Below are 22,899 nucleotides of genomic sequence, written 5' to 3'. Positions count from 1 at the left end.
TAATGCCGCTATCTGTGAGCCGAGGCTTTAGTAACCCAAATTGAATCTGAAAAGTTTCAAAGCCCTACGGATAGCCAAGGCTGCTAGGTCACATAACCACTTCTGAAAATTTACCCTCATCTTCTCTTTTATGTGTCTAATGTGCCAAAAAGTGCAATTTGGGCAGCTGCAAATTGGTGTTTGAATCCACTAAGCAGCTGGGGGGGGGGAGGGGATGGGCAGGCGGGGAGGGAAGGCGGCCCAATCTCTGACACGATTTGGGGAGGAAGGGAGGGCTGGTGTTGTGATGTCCCATGTCCCTAACCTCTTCTTCTTACGCCATGCACCCTACCTATGGAAATGCAAGATTCAGTTATTTCCTTCTCAGGGGAATGGGGGGAGAGGATTTGGACCCTTGCTTCCCCCTGAAGTATCCTTGCTCCCTTGCTTTAAGGCAAGTTACAGCTAACTTCTCCTGTTGAGTTGGCTCCACTTTGCAAGAGCAAACACTTTGCGAAGAGGTGACTAAAACCCAGTGTGGCCTTTCTCTTGCCTGATCAGATTAGGGAGGCTTGCTCTTTATCTTAGCAGATGTTCAAATATTTTTTTTCAGAGCTCAAGAGCTTCAGTAGTAGAGTTGAGGAGAGCCTTCCTTGCCTCAATATCTTTTAGCTTGCTGTTTAGGACTGGCCTTTCGGTCGTAGTCTGATCTTTTGTTGCTGCAGCATAAATCAATTATTTACAGTGCTCTACATCTACACACCTACGGTGATTTGGGGCTACCTTTACACATTGAGCATGCTGGCAGAAGAGGATACAGAGGGAAAAAAGCCTCAACCACACTGTAATTTTCTTCAGATTTCCCAGCAGCACTCTGCCGGGTTGCTGGGTTTGTGTACAACAGCTGTGTTATATAAATGTGCTAAATAAAAGGGACTTTAAAAGTACCAGGGAACATGGGAGATAGGAAGGTTTTCAGGGGTGGGGGGAGTCTGTAAACAGTGCTGGAGCTGTTAGTGTTAATAGTCTGGAAAGGAATCTTGCCTTATATTAAATTTTCAGGCTAAAAGAAGTAGTTGCCAAAAAAAAGAAAAGATGAAAATGTGATTTTTTTTTTTTTTTTTTTTGGAGACGGCAAAGAAGAGCTTGTTGCTTGCGTTTGTGCTTTCTGCTCTCTTTGGAGTAAACGTGCTTTTATGTGAGATTTAGGGAAGGGAGGGTTCATTTAATTTCTTTTGTATGGACTGAATTGTGTGCCCATTCCCTTTTTTTTTTTTTTTTTTTTTTAAATGCTTGTTTATATTTAACAGTTGAACCCTCTTACTCTCTGTCCTCCTTGCTGTATGTGTACTGAGAGCCCGTGGTGACATAGGCTGGTTTCCAGCCTGGCTGCAAAACAGGGATTTATTGATACCGATGATTTCTTTGTCCTTAACGAAAGCTCAGCAAAGGTCACTCTGTTGACTTTTATTATGTCAGCTGCTTTTTGCACAGTTTCCCCTAGGCAACATGGATGCTTTCAGAAGATTTTAGGCTGTTCCTTACGTTGTTTCTTTCCCTCCTCGGCGATACCCCTTCCCATGTTGTTTTCCTATCTCCTTTAATTTGTGTGAGCAGTTGAAATACTGAGCCTTCATAAACTTCTTGTGCCAAGTAACGCATATGAACTTGTTCTTCTTGCTTGTCACTTTGCTGGTTTCAGATGCCCTGCGTCTAAGCGTGTGGTTCAGAGCCCCTGTTCTGTGCAGTTTCTTAATGTTACTGAACAGGAATAATCAATCCATGAAGAATGCCACGGTATACTATATTGTTAGCATTTATGCTTAGTGTGGACCATACATAAAGATCATCATGGGTTTGGGATTTCTGCGTTACAAGAATGGTAATATCATTCAGGTTTCCCCCCCTTTTTAAGAAAACCAGACTCTACGATGTATTACTTGTACAGTATCTTAAAAAGATGTGACTCTGCAGAGGGTGGACTGATTCTGGCTTGATCCATCCTTACCCTTAGTGGTAGACAGGAGTTAGAGACTTGAGTGAGATGGTGTGGTTACCATCCATGTGTTTGTCTGGCCTCACCCGGGATGGTTTTCAGTCCTTCAGTCCAAAATTTCCAGGTGATGTCTTTATTCTTCCCTTTTCCTCTCATTCACTCCCCATCCAAGATGGTGTTGAGAAGGGGGTTCAGCTTTGCATTTCTGTTAAGTCACAGCTTTGACACTTCTAGGCTAGAGCTAATGCTGCAGACTGTCATAGAAAATCAATGGGAAATTTCAATTGCAAGTCGTTTGTCCCTGTGCTAAATGAGTTGAGCTGTTTCAGCAGTAACTCGGGATTCAGATCTGCGTTTGAATCTTAAAGCAGCTAAGCTGGTTCTTAATTTTAGATGTATGAATGATCTTCACTAATTTCACAAAAAAGGCAGTGCAGGATGATTGCAGCCGTCTTTAGTAACCCTAAATGGGACTGGATCCAGTAGCTTGCTGGAGGCATCTTTCAGCTCAGCTGGGGTGCTCTCAGTACCAAGACTTGAGCCTTCCAAGTTTATAGCTGAGCTCCTCGAGCGAATTTTTGGGTTTGTGCCTGGCATTTTGATGCCTGCTGCAGTGTGGTGCTGCTGTGTTATTTCAGTGTTCTGCATTACAGTGCTTGAATGCTGAGGCTGTGTGGGCTATACCAGCTCATGTTCTCAGGAGTTGAAGGAGAAATTGTGGATTTGTTACTTCCTAGTTGCAGTATTGCAACTTCACTGTTGGGACCAAAAACGTTGATTCTCTAGGTATTTCCTACAAGCTTTGTTGAACTGGCTTAATAGGGCTAGGATTCAGTGCAGGGTATACATGGTGAAGAATGGTGGGGAAAAAAGTTGTGATGTCTAGCTGGAAGGAGTCCTACAACGTATCTTCTGGGACACCAGAGTAGCAGTGTACTAAGGGTGAAATTGGCTGAATGTGCTTTTTGACAGACTGATTGAGGAGGTTGTTTCTAGATGTTGAAATCAGTAGAGCAGGGGAATTTCCAGAGGGATTGAAATAATTTATTTGTATGTTCAGTTTCAAGGATTAAGCAAAATTAAGACGTCTATTTATATTGCTGTGTCTTAATATTGCTTTTTATAATATGTTTCTACAACAATTAGTAAAAATGAAAGCAAAACCTTACTTATTCTGTAGTTCTGAAAATTTGATGTACATTTTATGGTAATATATACGGGGTTCCCTTTCTCCTAGGACTGTTTGTATGTAGTCAAGCTTATTGTGCATGTGAATACAATTTACGCATTTTATGCTGTTTGCAAATAACTTATTTTCTACTCACAGATGTATGTAAAATCAGGCGAGGAGATAAGTGGCATTATATAGCAAAAACAATAGTCATGTTTGTGTTACCCTATAGACAGCAGGATCCTGTGATACTTGGAATAATGAAAGCACAGTTTATAAAAATACATGTGGAGGAAAATATAGCTGGTTTAGAATTGTGCTGGTTTCTGTGAAAAGCTGCTCTTGTTTTCTATATGCCAGAGAAAGTGATATGGGTTAAAGGAAAGTACTTTTGCATTATTTTGCCATGCTGTTATTGCCCAAGAGATCATTTGCTATTACTGCATACTGCTAAAGAAGTAATGAAAAATTTCCTGTAAATAATAATCATTTGAGTGCCTAACCTTTATAAGGTTAGATATAAAAGCTCACTAAAGCCTGTTCACTCACTTGACTTTGACTTTGGTCGTAATGTTGTGATTAGATGTTTCTTTTCTTATAAGAAGAAGGTATCATTTGACTTTATTTATAGATTCCTTGGTGGTTTTGGGGAGGGGATATAGGGGGGAAGGAACAGTCTGCTATATACTCTTACATCACTGCATCACCGTGGTGCAAAATTGGTAAACCAGCTTTTGAATGTCTGTTCCTGCAACTGTATCAGATGATTAGGAACTTCATGTTACCATAAAGTGTGACTGTTCTAAGTAGCATTTGCGTGGATCCCTTTGGGAGTAAATGCATTATGCTGCTGCAGTCTCTTAAATGATACTAAATCACGATGATCAGTTTTGCATTGAGGGTTTTGTTGTTTTTTGTTTTTTTAAAATAACAAGTAAGAAAAGATTTCTTTATGGCTTTTAGTAAGTTTGCTGCCACAGCTTTTGGATCTTATGCATTTAGTGTGCATCTTGGTATTGTAGTATCTGCTGTAAAATATTAATGTTTTACAGAATAATGAATGACCTGGCACTAATGGAAGAATATGCCAGTTCCCAATGCACGCAGGGAACTTTTAAAATCTGTCTTATGGTGGCTGTACCTCCAGTTTTCCTTATACTTCATGAGCTTACTCGGTAGCCTGCGTCTCCAGCACTTCATTTATCCTGATTTTACATTGACGCTGTTAATTGTTACTGACCTTAGAAAGTTACTGGACCTTAAGAACTTGTACTCTTTGTTCATACATGTGGCTTCAATTAGTGTAACGGAGATGATTATAAGCCCTTGCTGTATTCCAGCTCTGATTGTCCCTGGACAATTAGCTTAACCCCCATTTTAAAATAAGTCTCCATTTGGAAGCTGAGGAGGTTCTCGTATTTGCCCGTTGATCCTTTGGCGTGAAATTACTAGTGGAAGTGACTTAAAATATTATTATTTCATCTTATTGGAGAGTTACAATTTATTTCAAGGCAGTAACCAAAATAGAAGTTGTACTTAAATAAATTTCCATACCTGTCTTGTCTTCTGAAAGAGCTGGTATGTCCCTATTGACATAGATTGACCCACTTCAGTCACTGTCTGTATTAAATATTAGACTATATATTATATGGCTATATACTTTATTTTCAGGCTGGCAGACAGGATGATAGGAGTCTGGGATGGGACAAGTTGGTCTTAGTCCCAGTGTGCTGGTGTGTGTGTGTAACTTCTTAATGGCATTCTTATCTTCTAAAAGAAGAGGCCAAATAGTTACATTTAGGGGAAGTTAGCCAAGATTATCTGGTTGCATGTAATGCTTGCAGTGCCATAGCCCTGCTGAAGTGTGGAGAAAGCCTTGTTAACTACTCAAGTCATCCTGCAAAATGGCAAGGGCTGAGGTTGAACAGTCGTGGTGCCCAAAGCACATCCTTCTCTGTGCATGCATGTAGCTCTCATTAATGCAAATTTTCTCTAGTTAGGGTTGTGGCTACTCTTAGGAACCCTTTAACAGCTAATTAAAGCACGCTTTGGAAGTTGGGGAGGTTCTCCTGTTTGCATAATCTTGGGTTTCCTGATTGCTTAGAAGGATCTAGTGACTTAAATGCTTGAATGTTCTGCCATCACTACTTAGGAATTTGGGAATACCACAATCTATATGGGAAAAACAGCTGTTGCATTTCCTAGAGTGAGGGAGTATGAGCCTGTGACATGATCCTCCCTAATTAAATTGCTTGGCATTGGGGAGAGGAAGATGCCCTTCATTTTTTTGACTTACAGCCTACTGCAAAAACAAGGCGAAGTTAAACTTCCTGTACCAAGGCAGATGTTAATCCTCGCCAATGGCACTGAAGTTGCCCAGAGGCTTTCCTGGGGGTCTCAGTCTGGATGGGTATGTGTTAGACCTCTGCCCCTTACTCTTCTGTCACAGTAGCCCTTAATCAAAGGCAGTTTAAAGAATTTTGATCAAAATGCTAGGCACAACACATTTTGCTTCCTTAAAAAGATATGGATTTAAATTCCTAGGCACCAACATACTCCCTTAGGTTCCTAATTTTAGACACCCGTTTCTGTTATTCTTTTGAAACGGTAGACTTTTTTAAATTAATGTATTGGTCACCTTAGTTGTATAAAAATATTACATTTTGTGCTCACCTTTTTCCCCAGAAGTGATACAGCACAACTCTTTGTAAGCTCATGTTAACCATGTTTACCTTTGGCGCTGAGGAGTAAATGAAAATGTGAGAGCTGTAAGCACGCATCCCTCCAGCGAAGCTGTTTACATTCCGTAGTTTGGGATTTTTTTTTTTTCCTTTGCTATTGTGCTGTGCAGTTTTTTTGCCTGTTCTAATTTGCCATGACGTGGTCAGTGCTGTTTCCTTCCGGCTGCTTGCGAGCCTGTGGTAGAGATAAGGATACATTTACAGTGCATTTTCAACAAGAAGCTGAAGATTTACTTCGTGTAGGAACTCGGGGACTCTCTGGATTGTACAAATAATTTATTTACTGGTTTCATCTGTTTGATGCTGTGGGAATCAAGATCTAGAGTATTTTACTTGCAAAATAACAACTTTGCTAAATTTGAACTGTGTGTGAAGAAGAAAGGTGATATACTTGAGATATCCTACAGCTGAGTAGATCAGTCTGGGTTTTGTATTTTTACTTTGAATATACTTTAAAGATGAGAATTACTAATGAATGTGAAAACTGCATATATGAATCAAATGAAAAGATGGATTTTCTTTTTGTTAGCTTTCGTAACTTTTTCTTAGTCTCTTGCTTTTAATATGCAACACTTTGAAACTGATGTCTTACTTCCTGAAACAGTTTTATTTTTAAGGGAATGAAAATTCACATGTATTAATCAGTAGAAGTAACATCTCTGAAGATACAAAGTTGTCTGGCTTCCTTGGAGTTAGATAGAACAGTTATAGTTCGGAACAAGCTTTATTGTGACTGCTACTATTTCACATAGCTAAAGCAATCATTTATTAATTACTTTTTTAATTTTTTCCTTCCACAGTGGTAAAGGCTATCAAGGTGGGAAGAACAACTCAGGAAAGGATTTCCCTTGGTTTGTTTCCCTTTGAGAAGAGAAGAACCCAGGAACACCGATGATCTAAGAAATACGAACACTGATACTTGATTCATTTTGTGATCCTGCCTTTCTGCCCAGCTGGACTTCGGTGACTGTCTCCATTCTTTCACATTCGAGAACATTTTTCTTCGTATGTGGAGCTGAGACCTGGGAATGCGTTATTATGGCAGCAGTTGTACAGCAGAATGAGCTTGTGTTTGAATTTGCCAGCAACGTCATGGAGGATGAGCAGCAGGTATGGGACGGTGTAAGAAACCATATTCATGCAAGTTGGTGCTAGGAATATTGTGAAAACATGAGGAAAAAATGCGCTGTAAAACACAAAAAAGCAAAAATTGAGGTCATTATTGTTGCAGTAGATCTTTGTGCTGTTTCAAAAGCTTCCTGTTGCTTCCTGTAACTTGCATGGGCAGAACAGAAATTGGTTGAAATGTTACAACTTCTGCAGTATTGCAGAGACATCCTCCTCTGAAAATGTTTTTCCTCTGTCGCTGATTTGTGCCAGTAGAATCCATCCATTTGTGATGCAGAATTCCCCAAATTCTGGTATTTGACAGTAGTTTTAGCTTTCCTGGTGTGCTAGGATAAAATTCTGAATAAACGTAACGGTCACACTACAGATGACTAGAAGGAACAGTAGCTACCTGCTCACTGCTTTTTACAGATTGGTTTCTAAATTGTGTTACTGTATGCCGGCTATTCAGAAATAAGCTTCAAAGTGATTTAAATTGGTTTCTTTCACACTGCAGAGAAAATATGTCTGTTTCTATCTGAGGAGGCTCTCAGTTAGGTGTTGATTATCTAAACCACATCCTGTGAGTCCTGAGGCTTCAGTGAAGGTTTCCTATTGTAAAAATCAGGCAGCTCCTCTCTATGGTGATTAATAGTAGGGTTTTGCATTTATTAACAAGAAATTAGGTGTCTGGGTACTGTGGAGAGACAGTTCTTAAAAGGCTGAGATGTGCCACGACATACTGTTCCTCTTTTTGTGAATGTGAAAAGCATTTATCCTCCTCTCTTTCAAAAATACTTTTGGCTTTATAATCTTGTCTCTGGGTTTTCTGGATGGCCTAATATCTGGCTGGGTCAGTGTCCTGTTTCTGCTGTCAGAGTCATGTGATCATTTCAATGAACTGAGTGTTGTCTGTCTAAAGTGCTAACTCAGTTTTGGGTGGAACTAGTAATGCAACTTCCTTCCCTGTATTTTTCCAGAGCTTGTGGTAGCCTGGGGATTTAGATATGGGAATTGCACAAACATAGTCGAAAACGAGCCTTATTTATTACCTCTGTTCGTTGTTCGTTGCTGGCTTTGCTTCACAAGCCAATGGGAGAGGGGAGAATTGAGATGGGGAGGGCTGCTTCAGTGTGGTTTCTGGAAGGGGTAGTGCAAGCAAATGTGGTTTTGTTCAGTTTGGCTATGTGTTCTGCCTCACCTGAAAAACTTGAAAAATACTAAAGAGCACTCAACAGGGCAGTAAAACCTCCCTAAACAGAGCTTTCTCCAGCTCCAGAACAAACTCAACCTTGGCATTTATCTCATAACCCCAGTAAATCCTACTCCAGATGAAGCCTAAGGAAAGAAGGCATCCTGTAGCATACCCTAAAGGTGATGAAATCAAAGATGTGAAAGGCCAAAGAGAGAGAGTGCGTAGCAGAAGGTCCATCGCTGCAAACAGCGGGTGCAACCTCCTCTTAAATCACTGGGTTACCTTAGTTCAGATATCAAAGATGCAGGTAGCCAGCTAGCTGGCTGCACGAAGGTAGATCTTAAATACTCAGTTGTAGAAAAGGAGCCCTGCATAGGGAAAGATCTGGGAAGCTGGAGCAAGATTTAGCTCGGACAAGGATTTATAGTACAACCCAAAAAGATTGCTTGTTTATATCTGGTTAATCTGCTTCTTACAACGTAGGAGCTATTGCTATTGCCACTCCTGAAGTTTTAAAATTCTGGACAGATTAGTTGTATTTAGGGATGGATAACATGATTTGTGTACTTTGCAAAAATTTTAGTTCTGGAAGTGCTCTGTGTTGGTCAAAAGCATTTTTTGAGCTTCATCAGTATACAAAAAGTGACATATTTATACGCAGGTGCCATTTAACTGATCTTTGGATGATTATTTTTGCGATGCCCCCAAAAGCTGCCATTGCAAGAACTTTGGTACTTTTCTTCTTGTCAAAGCTTTGCCTGGAGCCCTGTTGTGCCAAGAGCTGTCAGGACACGGAACAGCTGCAGGGAGAGGTTCGGGGTTTAGATGGCAGCTACGCTCAGTATTTCAGGGAAGTCATAATTCATGGCTATTTTTTAATTTTTTTTTTTTTTTAAGTCTTGGTTGAACAACCGTAAATTATGAACAGTCCATTTGCAAATGTAAGCATTCAGCCAGTGGCAGACGCCAGTGGGAGGGACTCGATCATGTGGTCCCGTGTGAACGGGAAAGGCTCTCTCTTATCAGCTTTATCCTTTTCAGTTTAGAAAATGATATGGTTTTTTTTTTTCCTTGGAGGGTGCATTTATCACATTGTGCATGTATGGTGAGGAAGAAATGGGATGAAAATATCCTCCTAATTTTGAGAAGGGAACAAGTGGCTTGCACTAACGCTAATGATAACCTGGCTGGCTGCTGCTACATGTCAGAGATCCTGGTTAAATAGAGGGTTTGCCTCCCCGTCCCCCCCCCTCCTCCCCCCTTTCCTTTTTTTTTGAGAGAGAGAGACTGCACACATAAAACTGGGCAGGAGCTCCTACAGGCTTTGGCTGAGTCAGTGCCGCTGCCTAAAACTGCTTTTCTTCATTTCTGCAGCTTCTCCTCTCAATGTCTTTTAATTTAGTCCTTCCTTAACTTACAGTTAATGTGATATTTGATCAGGACATTCTTAATTTAAAAAGCTGAATAAAAGCAGCCACAGAGGCTGGATCCATACTAGGAAGTTTTAAATGGTGCCAGGGACACACTGAATCATCGCAACCATTAAATTGCTAGCATGGTCCGCAGCGTGACTGCTCTGTGCCAACAGGTGCTCTTTCAAGTGGCTCTGACGTGTGCAGTAACCTGTGTCTGAAGTCGCCTTCTGTATCTCTGAGAGATGTTTCTCTCTTCCCTCTTCCTCAGAAGAAGGGGTCCAAGTCCTTAGGTTGGGCCATGACTTCTGCACGATCTTCTCGTGCCTTGGTTTGCTCTTCCATGTTCCCTGATGTTGACATGGGCTTTCTGAAACATTAAGTCACATTGGTCAAGGCCAAGGCCTACATTTTTTGTCTATTTCCAGCTTCTGCAGAAAGTCCCCCCCCTTATCCACTTGCAGTTTTTTGAAGACTTTAAGGAAATGATTGTGAGATCTGTAATGAGGTTTTCTCCCTGGGAAAGCAAGCAGCATTTATCTGCTTCCAGCATCCCTCTGTGAAACTTGGTAATTTCTCAGATGCTGGCCATGGGAACTCCTTTAAAGTCAAGAGGCTGCCTCTGCTGTTGGCACAAGAACCTTCAGCAAGAGAAAACCAAAGCCCATTTTCTAGTCACCAAGGTCCCTTTGCCTAGTTTTGTTTAGGTTGGTTTTTTTTTTTAAATAAATGGCCAGCTGTATTGCAAGTCTGAATTCTGTTGCTCTGTTAAAAAGCCATTTTTTTTCACTGAGGTTTTTTTCCCACCCTCCCCGCCCCATGTAGCTTTTCCCTGCTCCTATCTATTGCATGCCTTTCTTCCCACCCATCACTCACTTGCACAAAATTTATTCCACACCAGTTAGAAGCTAGTCACCATATTCCTGGGACAAGTTTTCTTCCTTAGAGGACTTCTAGTATGAGAAGACAGTACCTCCAGAGCAGAAGAAATCCCCTTCCTTATTTTCCATTTCCACAACCAGGATGTTGTTTTGATCTGCTGTCAGTTGGTGACAGCTGATGAGAAAATTCTCAGAGAAAAAAAGAGATACCTTGTCAGCATGTCAAACAGCCAAGAAGAATTTGAGAGCAGGAAGGAAGATTGCTGCCTTTGGGCCCTGGAGGAGGGCAGGGTTGAGTTTTCAGGGGGTCATGGAGCATGACTGATGCTTTCAAGGACCTGCTCATGGGACCTTCCATGGACTTCAGCACCTGTCTGAGGCTTTGCACTCCTCCGAATTGTTAAAGGTCAGTCTACAGGACTGGGTTGTCGATAAACTACAGTGAGGAATTTGGTGTCTAAGACTTGGGAAGATTTTAGCAGGAGCTCAGCTCCTTTGTGTCCAGCAGACATGGGAGATGCGTTGAAGCCAAGCCAAAGATTTGGCGGAGCTAGGGTGTCATATTTTAACTGTATTTTGCCTGAGAAAGATGAAGCAGCAGAAGTAGACAAAAGGAAAAAATACACAAATTGTTCTTCTATGGATTTATGTCTTGATTTATTGAAAATCATTGCTGACACTTTAATTTGTGACTTTTTAAATTTTTGAATACTTTGCACTCTTCCTTTTTGTTAGTGCATGTAGAACCACCTTTGTATTAGAAATAAATTATTTTGTGATCTTGCTATTAGAGAGGTAATTTAATTTGTCTTAATTGAATCACTACCTTCTAGTCCTTAATTTAATGTTTTCCCTGTGTCCAGTTCTCATTACACACTAGCATCAAAGGGAGCCATCGTAAAGACGGGCTATTCTGCAGTTCTAAATGCGTACAAAGTTATTCCTGTGTCTTACAACAACAGAGCTACAGGAAGCTTTAGCTTGGCTCTCAGTTGGGATTCAGGCGCTTTCAATGAAATCAAGAATATCATAGAAGTACCGAGGTGAGATTTTTACCTCTCCACAGTCATACATACATCAGCATACAGTAGTAGTAGCTTTTAAAACTGAATGAAATGCTTGTTAATTAAATCATAGCCAACTGCAAATATTGTACAAAAAAGTGATGACAATTTCCACAAAAATGCATTTCAAATTAGATTTGTTTGCAGTTGCGTGAATGCTTTCTCTCTGAAAGCATATTACATATTTGTTCCAGCCTTGCCTTTTCACAACTGTGGCAGGAAAGAAAATCCATACATTGTACCTCCGTAAGGTATAAGTTGGAAGCAGGTGTACCAATGGTTTTAAAATAAAAGGCCACAAGAACTGGTATTTACTCTGACCCTTCTAGTTCAAAATTGTTATTAATTTAAAGAAAACCACATTTCAAGTGTCTTACCATGAGTGAATGCTTTTCTGTTCGTCTCTTGTCTTTCGGACGCGTAGTGTGTCAGCAAGCTCCTCAGACAGTCCAGTGCCGAGTTCAAGCGACGAGGTATTCCCCTGCCATGGGAGTTTCTCTGCCTGTAGACACACACAGTGGCTGTGTTGGAGTACGTGTAGGGTGGTTGTTTTTAGACATGGTCAAAATACAGTTTAACCTTGCAGAGCAGATCACATCTGATGATATGGATCAAACCAACTGCTGCTGGGATGTGTGACAGCAGCACTATTCAGTACCACAGGAAATGTTTCGGTCAGCAGTGAAGTGTGTTTCAGTAACACATGGATGCTTGGGCTTTTGTAATTAGGTTTCACAGCAGAGCGACGAGTAGGGTGTAATATAAATAAGGCTTTGAGAAACTGAGCTGAAAACGTGTGACAATCGGGTGGTTTTGTCTGTGTTTCATTTATTATTCTGAAACAGTTTTTTATGACTTGTCCCCACTAAAGAATAACAGCAGTGCTGGAGGTGGTTTTGCCTCTCAGAAGCCAAGTCAGTGATGTGAGCGTCAGTCATTGGAGAAGGACGGTGCTGAGGCAGAGTAATTTTTTTATCCAGGAGAAGCTAACATGAGGCTTATCATAAGGACGGGCAACTTGATATGTTGCTGCAGACGCCGCAGCTATTGAGCTGGTGCAGTGGCAGAAGCAGGGAGGAAGGAGCGCCTCGCTTCGAAGACATGGCGGGGAGGCAGCTGGCCATTTGCCGATGAGCATGTAGGAGATGGACGCCTACATCAGAAATAGACACCCTAACGCTTCCACCCTTTCATAGTCAACAGAGAGGAATAGGCATTTTTAGGGCATGATTCATCCTGTGATAGCACAGGAGCCTAAAACTGTGCCCTGGGAAGTACCCATTTCTCTCTGTTGTCTCTGAAGGAAACCTAGGGTTACTAGCTCAAGTCCAAGCGTTTGCACCACAGCTGTCTGAAGTTAGGTGAGATGTACTTCACCCCTAATGTCTATGAGCTAGAGCAGGATGAGAAGACTGAAATTGTCTTACTAGCATCTTCCCTATCTAAAATCCACAGTTTTTACCTGCTCAGGAAAATATTGAACAGGTACTTGCAAAGCTTGCAGGTGACAGGAGCCTGAGTGGAGTGTCATGTGTAATCCTTTTTTATTTTTTTTTTAAATGTAGTTACATATATGGGCATACAATATATGTCACTTCATCCCAGAAGTTATATACAGTGGCATATTACTGAAATTGGGGTGCTTAAACTATTTCTGTAGCATGAATTTTATCTTGGTAATGAGACTGCCACGGACCATCTTCCTTCTGGTTTCTGGAACATACTGTTGAAAATAAAACCTTTTTTAATGCACACAGTATTTTCTTTTTCTTCTCTCTTTACAGTGCTTTATCTTTTTTACTGATTTGGTTTTATTTAATCAAATCTATTTGTTTACTCTTGCCTGGAAGCAGATAGGATCTGGGATGTTAGGGTCAGTAAACAAACAGGATGTGCAATGTGAACACGATGCTTTCTGAGGAGCAGCAGGGACCTCCTGGCCACCAGTGGGTCCCGGTTTCTCAGCCCAAGCAAGGTGCATCCTCGGAGAGAGGTGGCCACAAAGGTGTGGCGTAGAAGCTGTCTCATTGCTTGACTTGATATACGCCCATTGTCTGGCAACATGATCGCATGAGAGGGCTTTAACTGGTCTGCCCTTTGTTCATTTTTATCGATCTTGTACCGTGTTACTCTATTTTGAAGCTTCTGTTTGGTAGACTAGGTAGGTTATTTGTTTTTTGCTTTTGGTTTTGTTGTTTGGGGTTTTTTTGTTTGTTTGTTTAGCAGGCTGTCCATGATAGAAGCCCATAGAAATACTAGTTTTGTTTCTTAGTTCTTCCTTTTTTCCTGATTGCCCTTTACCACAGTTGTTACTGAGACATGTTTTACAAAACACAGAGCAATTTAAAGTGGTAATTACTGCCTTTTAAAACTTCTAATTGCACTTTCTACTTTCAGTACTCTAAGTTCCAGGCTCTTCCCTAGGAGAGGCTTACTCCCATAGCTGTTGTCTGTGCTGAGCCAATAGCTCTACCATTTTCCATTGGTGGCGGTGTGCATAGTGGCAAGATTGTGAGACATGAGCAATCCCTAAGCAAGCTCATAATCATATGGTTGGGGTTTTTTCTTGTGTGGTTAGATAAAAAAACTGCTTGATCCGTGCATATCTGTGCTCTGTGGAGGGTGAGACCAAATGTGCATATACTGTTTTTTTCAGAAACATGTTTTAGCAACTTTTGGGGTTGTTTTCTTGTTCTTAAGCTTGCCACATCCATAATGTGATATATTTTTATAGTGAGAGAGCCTTAGAGTTACACTAGACTTTCTTTGAGCCTGCTCTGCTATCATCAGCTATGACTTTCTTCTTGCAAATGCCATTTTAGAAGACTTGCTTTGGAAAATACTGTGTCTGTAGTAAATGGTATTTTCTGAAAACCTCTTCCTCTTGAATGGTTGCCTTTTCAGACAGTGTGCATATTATTATTATTACTGGTCAGCTTGATTTCTGTCTTCCCAGCTGCCCCTTTTCTTCTCCATCTGATGCAAAATAACTATTGAGACAGAAGGATGATGTCTGAAAGCAGACTTAGGAAGGAAAGCGGGGGGGAAGTAATGTCAAGTGACTAAAGCCATAAGAATTAGAAAATAATTAGAAAAGCACTCCCTGTTACATTTGTAGCAAGTGTCCCCTAAAAAAGTGATCTTCAACTAGTGTCTCCTGGGAAACTTGGTGCCTGTGAAAGCTTCGCCCACTCCTGACAGCCACAGGACTCCTCCACCTCCAGCTTGACAGGAAGAGCAAAAGATTAAGGTGCTTGCAGCAAGTTGCTTGCTCAGTATTATTGCCAGCAAAGTTTAGCATTTACTGTGCTGTGCCACTCCTCAGTATTGTCAGCTTTCATGCTGCAAAATAGTGTCGTGGGAGTCTGGTATTACCTGCCAGAGTAAAGTCAATGTATTAGATACTACAGTGATACTCAGCCTCTGGCCCATAGTGAGACACTGCTGCTACTTGGTTTTATGTGCTAAAAATCATGTTGTTCTTTGGTACTCCCTCCTGATGGTCTAATATTCAAGTGATGTGGTATAGGTCTCTTGAAATATTAATCAGTAAGTGGTTAGATTGGATGTAGTCTAACTATCATTATTTTAATTTTCTTTTTTCCACCCCCCAGCTTGGTGATCCGTCTATTTTCCCTGCTGTCATCGTGGAGCATGTTCCTAGCGCAGACCTCCTACACAACTACTCTGGCTTAACCTGCGTGGATGAACCTAGTGACATGATCACCGAGAGCTCTCTGGACGTCGCAGAAGAGCAAATCATAGATGATGATGATATCACCCTCACAGGTTGGCAATAAGAACATTTCTGTGCCATGTTTTTGCACCAAGATGGCTGTGGCTAATGGTGGAAAAAGCTTAATGACAAAAAACAACAGGAAACAAAATTATAGTAGTATTGAATGCTGTTAATTCTGTACGAGACAGAGAAAATGGCATTAATACCATTAGCAGGTGGCTTGCAATCCCAGCTGCACAGCTGATAACGGTCAAGAGTTTCATCCATCAACAGAGATTAAGACAGAGTCCTGCTCAGAGTACCAACAAGATTTTTCTTTGCTCTTCAATAGGATTTGTTTGCTCTTATTTAATGGTTGGTACGTACTTAAGTAAACATACATATCAAAAAGCAGGAATATGCAGCTTGAGTAGATGTTCTGCTTTTAGCTTCCTGAGGGTATACAATGTGCCATAAAATGTGCACGTTAGCCTGACTTACTGCTGTAAGTATGCTCAGCGTAATATGCATTTTGGATCTCTAATAATGATTAACACCTAAAATATAGATGTTCTGTATAAATTCTGTTAGAAAAAGTAGCCCCAAAGAGAAAACAATTCTCAAGAGGAAAGCTCGAAGATATGTCACATTTTTTTTTAAAAAACAGCCTCTCACTGAATGCATGCATTTGAAGCAATTTTGCAGAACAAGTCTGAAAGGTGGGGTAGATACTTCATAAGGTGAGGATCTGCTTCTGTGTCTTCTTTCAGCCATTAGGCTCCACACCTGGACTGTCTCCAGGGCTGGAGACAGCTTGCTGGTTTCAGTCATGCTTTTGACATTACTTCCAAAGGCATGCTCTGATACAATCTTCTACCACCAAAAGCAAAACAAAAACTCAACAAAACTTGACATGACGAACAGTTCACAGAGTAAATTGACGTGAGCTGTTCTCAGTAAATGGTTTTATCTGATAAATATGGCTTCTTTTTTTTTTTTGATAGTAGTGAATTATCTGTGAACAGACTGTGACCGTACAAATAAGTTAGCTGATTATTCAAGAAGGTTTTACATACTTAAACATTATTTCAGGTTGAGACCTCTTGCCAACTATTCACTTGCTATTCATATTAATTATTCACACTGCAACTGGCATTTCCTCAGTGTGTTACTTAAGCACCACTTAATGCGGCTGTGTGAATTTTTCATAGTAGATCGTTTTTATGAATCCATATTCACTGTAATATATTATGTGTGAATTTTTACTTGCATGAGTAATTGTGAAACTCCACTTTTGTGAATGCTCTTGTTAACATTTTTTTGTTGCTGGTCACATGAGAAGGGTTTGCAAATTGCTGCCAGAGACTGAAAATATGTAATCCTTGTAACTGATGGTGTCCAAGGGTTTCTGGGATACTTCGGAGGCAGACAAGTACGGTATTGTTCCCATCATCCATTGTAGTTCAAGCAATCTGGTTTTCTTTAAAGGCAAAGTCCTTAGAAAACCGGAGCTGCCACTTTGCAGAGATTATTGTTGTGAAGGAGGCATTAACTAATTGTCTGTTTCGCACTCTCCATCCCGCTAGCTACTGTGCGTGCTGTGGGTTTCCTTGGAAAGGAAAGTGCCTGGTTTTGCAGCGCTGGATGAGCCCAGGCCGGACAGGGACCAGCACCGCTGCTGAAAGCTCCTGCTCAGGATGCAAGGCGGGCAGCACTGGCAGCTCAGCCCCTGGTTTCTGGCAGGGAGCCATCCTGCCTGGCTCCAGTGGGGCAGAATTCGTGAGCCCAGGGGTGCGAAGGCACCCCACAGGAGATGAGGAGAGGACATTGCGGAAGGAGCCCCTGTCACCTCCCTGCCTGCTGCACGCAAGCATTGGCTGTGACCGCAACTGCCTGTTTGAACTGCAAGGCTGCCATGGAAGAGATCTGGTTCAAGCATGGCTTGCCGTAGGCTGCCTCTGAAATGGGGCTAATCATAACTGAAATTTCCCACTTACTCTATTTTTCAGCAGCTTTTTTTTTTTTTTTTCCCTCCCTTCTTTGAAGTTCCCGTCTTGATTTTTTGTCATGGCGTGTGTTTGGTCTCAGCAGTGAAATGCATTGTTTTGCTCTTTGAAGTTTGTACCAGTTTTTTCAGTCACTTCCACATTGTGCCTTTGAGAAAGGATCAGACATTATAAAGACTGTACTAATTCCATGTTAAAATATTCATAAGACTGAAGTTCACAGCAAAACGAAACTGAAACTGCCATCATTTGTGACTAAACGTTACAGAAAAATGGCTGCTTAATATGCAGGATTTGGGTTTTTTTTAAAGTTGCCAGTTTTTTAGTACTGTTTTATGACTCTGTCATACATTAAGCTTCTCTTTTCTCCTAAACTAACAGAAATGAGCACTAGGTCTCCTGAAACTGAAGTAATTAGTTTTTAGGGATCTGTCTGCAGAATGATGGACACTGGTAGGTTCTTCCATCTATAGGATGTAGCTTCAGCCCTTCAAAACCACAGCTATTGCACATCGGTGATTACATACCTGTAGTATAAATTATAACCTGCAGAAAACTAAGAACAGCATCTGTTTCACATGAAACCCTGCTGAAAGATGGCTAGCAACCCGCTTTTTAGTTAGATTAATGCTCACACTTTAAATATTTATACTGAATAGGCAGACTTGTCTTATCACCCTTGTCTTTAAAAGTACTTTTCCCTGGAAAAACCGCAATGGCAATTTATATGGTCAGTTTGTTGCCAGTATTATGGGACTTTAAATGATTAACCATCATGTAGTAAAGGGTGATTAAGAAAATAAATTGGGAGCATTTGGTCTTGAATGAAGTTTTATCTCTAAAGGGAATATTGAATTGTTTTATTTTTCCTATGAAAAATACAGGGGATAATGTTTTGTGCAGAATAGATTCTAGGTCAACTTGTCAGATGGTACAATTTGCTACACTTTATTTACCTTCTTAATGTGACTAATTATGGTTATAAGATGCATAGGAAGGAGGAACTAATTGGATTATGCAACTTCCTGAAAACTTTTTTGTTTGTTTGTTTTTAAACTTTGCCATGGCTGGCCAGTTTAATTTAGAAAAATAACAGTTAATCAAACCGTGCCATTTTGCGATTCACCTGTTCTGGTGGTGTTTTGATGGGATCAAGGAAGCAGCTGCGCTGAGACAGTTTATGGGGATGAAGGAGGAGGGACAGAAAATTTGCGCTTAGATGCCCTGTGCCCTAGGCTGAATTGGGAGCATGGAAGTATGCATTTTCATAGATGGATAAAGGTGCTTAATAACCAGTTCAGAAGTTATTTTACAGCATTTTGAAGTTCGGTAGCATTTGGCTTGTACATTTGGTGAAGCTCTAGCATTTGTGGCACAAGCCAAGCTGGTCAGGTAGGAGAATGAAGACAAAGAGATGTTAGGTGCTGCAGTCCTGCACAAACCCAGTGTCTTTGGTGATTGTTCACGATGCTACAAAGAAATCCAGAGGAGTAGTTAGGTGGAAACCGAACTTGATAGTGTTAATCTGTGAGGATTTTGAGTTGACGAGATGCCAATTGTAAAAAAACAGGTACAGTTTCAGTTACTTTATAAAGAAATTACTCACTGCTGCACATAGCATCTGGTGAGAAACAGTGAGGGTTTTTTCATATAGCTTCCCAGTGAGATTATTTTCCTTACAAATTTTAAAACCTTATTTAAAAAGAAAATGAAGGGTGATGTGTAGGTCTCCTGAAATGCCTGTGTTCTTAAACTCAGTTTCCCAGTGTCAGTTAACAGTCAGCTCAGAGTTGATATTAAAAAGCAATCACTTAAATTTAACAGCCAGCTGTTCTGCAAAAGGGGGCTCTGTCCATATTTAATGGATCTCTTTCTGCTTTTAGCAACTTCAGATTTCTTCCGATGCTATTTTGAGGCTCTGCGGTCCCTGTTTTTGTCTATAGTAAAACCAGCACTGAATTTAAACACAGCTGTGACTAGCAAAGCCCTTGTCTTGGCCCGGACAAGGACTCGTGTTGTCCACTCTACGGAGATGCCAGCCACTGGGGAAGCAACGGGAGCGGGACAGCATCGCTGAAAGCAGTGTAAAGCTTTCAAAAAAGACTCTGGGCAGGAGTAGGGAAAGCAGGACTTTGGACTGAGGCGGGGAGCTTCCAGCGTGAGGCATAGTTTCTTTCTTCACCAGGTGAGAAGAGCAGAAAGCTGTGTTTGGGCAGGCCTCGCGCTAACTGCGAGCGCTGATTCATAGCGAATCTGCATTCGCAGTAACTGGGCTGTAATTGGTGGGCAGATACAGAGGCTTACATTTGTGGCTTGCTCAGATAAACAAGAACTTGTAGAGTACCCTGGGAAAAAAAATGAAGTTACTTTTGGGTGTGGTTTTCCCTTCCACCCCTCCTCCCCCCCCTTTTTTCTCCCCCCTTTCCCCCCCCCCTTTCCCCCCCTTCCCCCCCCTTTCCCCCCCCTTTTTTCTCCCCCTTTTTTCTCCCCCCTTTTTTCTCCCCCTTTTTCTCCCCCCTTTTTTCTCCCCCTTTTTTCTCCCCCCTTTTTTTTCTCCCCCCTTTTTTTTCTCCCCCCTTTTTTCTCCCCCCTTTTTTCTCCCCCCTTTTTTCTCCCCCCTTTTTTTCTCCCCCCTTTTTTTCTCCCCCTTTTTTTTTCTCCCCCTTTTTTTCTCCCCCTTTTTTCCCCTCCTTTTTTTCCCCCCCCTTTTTTCCCCCCCCTTTTTTTCCCCCCTTTTTTTCCCCCCTTTTTTTCTCCCCCCTTTTTTCTCCCCCCTTTTTTTTCTCCCCTTTTTTTCTCCCCCTTTTTTCTCCCTCCCCTTTTTTTTTCTCCCTCCCTTTTTTCTCCCTCCCCTTTTTTTCTCCCTCCCTTTTTTCTCCCCCTTTTTTCTCCCCCTTCTTCTTTCCCCTTCCCCCCTTTTTTCCTCCCCCTTTTTTTCCTCCCCCTTTTTTTCCTCCCCCTTTTTTCCTCCCCTTTTTTCCTCCCCCTTTTTCCTCCCCCTTTTTTCCTCCCCCTTTTTCCTCCCCCCTTTTTCCCCCCTTTTCTTCCCCCTTTTCTTCCCCCCTTTTCTTCCCCCCTTTTCTTCCCCCCCCTTTCTTCCCCCCTTTTCTTCCCCCCCTTTTCTTCCCCTTTCTCCCCCCCTTTTTTCTTTTTCTCCCCCCCTTTTTTCTTTTTCCTTTTTTCCTTCCCTCTTTTTTCCTTTTTCTCCCTCTTTTTTCCTCTTTATTTAAAAAAAGTTTCTCCTTACTTAAGATAACATTTGAAATCTAATGCTTCTCAGAAATGACCTCCCCCACCACCGTTCTTTCAGCTCTGACTTTGCCGACGTGTAACAAATAAGCTGTTTCATCCCAATTCTTGTTAAATTTATGACTGTATCATAACTTGCCAGTGATTGGAATACCTTTCTGCAACATTAAGAGAAAAACTAAAATAACAGACACCAACTTGCCTTTGGTAGTTGAGTTGGTTATCTCCGAGCACTGTCTCAAGTTGAGTGATGCAAATTAGCATCTTGCTGCCAGTAGGACAGAGAGGTGGTGCTCCATCTCCTCTGTGTGGTGCCCCACACCTTGTTTGTGTTAGCTCTTGAGTTCTTGTCATTCAACTTGCTGACCCAGCAAAACCCAAAAAACTTCTTCTGAGCCATTTTATAAAACTAAACTGTCTCGCTGTGTGATCGAAAAGCATGAAGCCTGGCTTGTGTTAAGTGACAGGAATTTGGATCATGAACCAGGGGCAGAGATGGGAGGAAGAGGCACAGCCCTTGTTTTTTCAGCAACAGGGAAATATTAATTTGGCTCAAACCACCTTGTGAAGTTATTGTCTAAGAGGAGGCTTGATGGGTGTTAGCAAGGGCATTAACGTGGTTAAGAAACTTACTTTTGCCATCCTGTGTCTGTGGATAGACAGATAGGTGGCACTCCTTATGTTTTTTCTGTGAGCATTGAATCATATTAATTTCTATGTTTACGTTATTTATATGACTCTTATAAGTTCCTTTCATTAGTCTTGGATATCGATGGTTGATTTTTAGCCATATGGTGTAACAGTGATATAAAGCTGGCAACCTTTGCCTCGCCTGCCATTATTCAGAGTGAAGAATTGACTCTGCTCCATCACCTCAGCACCTGAAAGCAAGCAGGAGGGTTTGTTCCTCGCAGAGCCCTCGCCAGGGAAACGGCAAACAGCAGCTGCTCCCTCCTCCCCGCCCGCAGCACTGAGAACCAGGGGGTACCACTGCTGGCTTTTAAATTGTATGTGATGGCGTAAACCAGCCTTGCTCGGTGGCTTCAGCTGAGCTGAATCGTGGTGGGTTACCTTCCCATCCATTCAGACAATGTCAGAACTGCTGACAGCTGTATTGGCAGTGCTGTGTGCCTATATTTAGGGTGACATCCTTATTGTGGTCTTCGTTATGCTGGTAGATGATATGGAAACTTCCCATCCAGGTAAAGCTTAGAACTAGAAGCAATCAAGTCAGCAGTGCCGGGCTGAGCACGGGCATGCCCGCATACTGCATGGGCTGTGCTTGGTTCAGTCTCCTCCTCAGCTGGCCAGGCATTCCTTAGGGATGCTCTTCGGTTCTTGGGGCTGAGACACTCTGCGGCTGAGCTCCGGAGCCTGCAAGCTGCACAACAAAATTGTCAGCGGTTTGCTGCCCCGTCTTGCTCTATGGCTTCCCAAGCCAGGACTGTAGTCCATACTCACTACCTTCCCTTGGCTCTTCACCCTTTTCCCCCTGTACTCGGCACCGGTGAGGCCGCACCTCGAATCCTGTGTTCAGTTTTGGGCCCCTTACTACAAGAGAGACATTGAGGTGCTGAAGCGTGTCCAGAGAAGGGCAACGAAGCTGGTGAAGGGTCTGGAGCAGAAGTCTTATGAGGAGCAGCTGAGGGAACTGGGGTTGTTTAGCCCTGGAGAAAAGGAGGCTGAGGGGAGACCTTATTGCTCTCTACAACTACCTGAAAGGAGGCTGTAGAGAGGTGGGGGTCGGTCTCTTCTCCCAAGTAGCAAGCCATAGGACAAGAGGAAATGGCCTCAAGTTGTGCCAGGGGAGGTTTAGATTGGATATTAGGAAAAATTTCTTCATGGAAGGGGTTCTCAAGCATTGGAACAGGCTGCCCAGGGAAGTGGTTGAGTCACCATCCCTGGAGGTATTTAAAAGGTGTGTAGATGTGGTGCTTAGGGACATGGTTTAGTGGTGGACTTGGCAGTGCTAGGTTTACGGTTGGACTCGATGATCTTAAAGGTCTTTTCCAACCTATACAATTCTGTGATTCACACTGTTTGCCTCCCCAACTCTGCCTTTCTCATTTCTTAAGCCTGTTTGGAGATGACAGCCAGAAGGTAGAGGTCCTGAACTAGCTGAATGTGCAAGACATGGGGTGGAGGGGGTCCTGTAGACAACAGGGTGAGTTGCTGTGTGAGTCAGGGGTTCCCAACACCCGTCTCTACTTTAATGTGTGTTGGTGTGAGCTTCTGACACTTGGGGCATGGTAGGACTAAGGTCAAGAAAAAATACAGAAGGTAAGGAGGCTTCTGAGCTCCATGTGCTGCCTGTAAATCACAGCTGGGTGGAGGAGGTAGGGCTGATGCGTGAATGTCTACATTCGGTCTTTGCCCTCTC

The 22,899-nt window shown here is 42.0% G+C and overlaps 1 protein-coding gene across 4 annotated transcripts in view; it reads left to right on the top strand.

Moving 5' to 3' along the window:
- The window catches only part of ELF1 (E74 like ETS transcription factor 1), a 93,978-nt gene that overhangs the window by 45,888 nt on the left and 25,191 nt on the right, over nucleotides 1-22,899 (top strand). For 3 of the 4 annotated variants that reach the window (XM_072850121.1, XM_072850122.1, XM_072850124.1), the window contains exons 2-3: nucleotides 6,688-6,997; nucleotides 15,161-15,335. In XM_072850121.1, the coding sequence (XP_072706222.1) occupies nucleotides 6,926-6,997; nucleotides 15,161-15,335 (247 nt within the window). In that variant the 5' untranslated portion in view covers nucleotides 6,688-6,925. Of the gene's footprint in view, nucleotides 1-6,133; nucleotides 6,270-6,687; nucleotides 6,998-15,160; nucleotides 15,336-22,899 lie in introns of those variants that run through there. The other variant, XM_072850123.1, reaches the window with a different exon arrangement.

This window comes from Ciconia boyciana, chromosome 1, assembly GCF_034638445.1.
Source record: "Ciconia boyciana chromosome 1, ASM3463844v1, whole genome shotgun sequence".
Classification (NCBI taxonomy): Eukaryota; Metazoa; Chordata; class Aves; order Ciconiiformes; family Ciconiidae; genus Ciconia; species Ciconia boyciana.
Note: the sequence above shows the minus strand (reverse complement) of the source record. Positions and strands in the feature narration are given on the sequence as shown.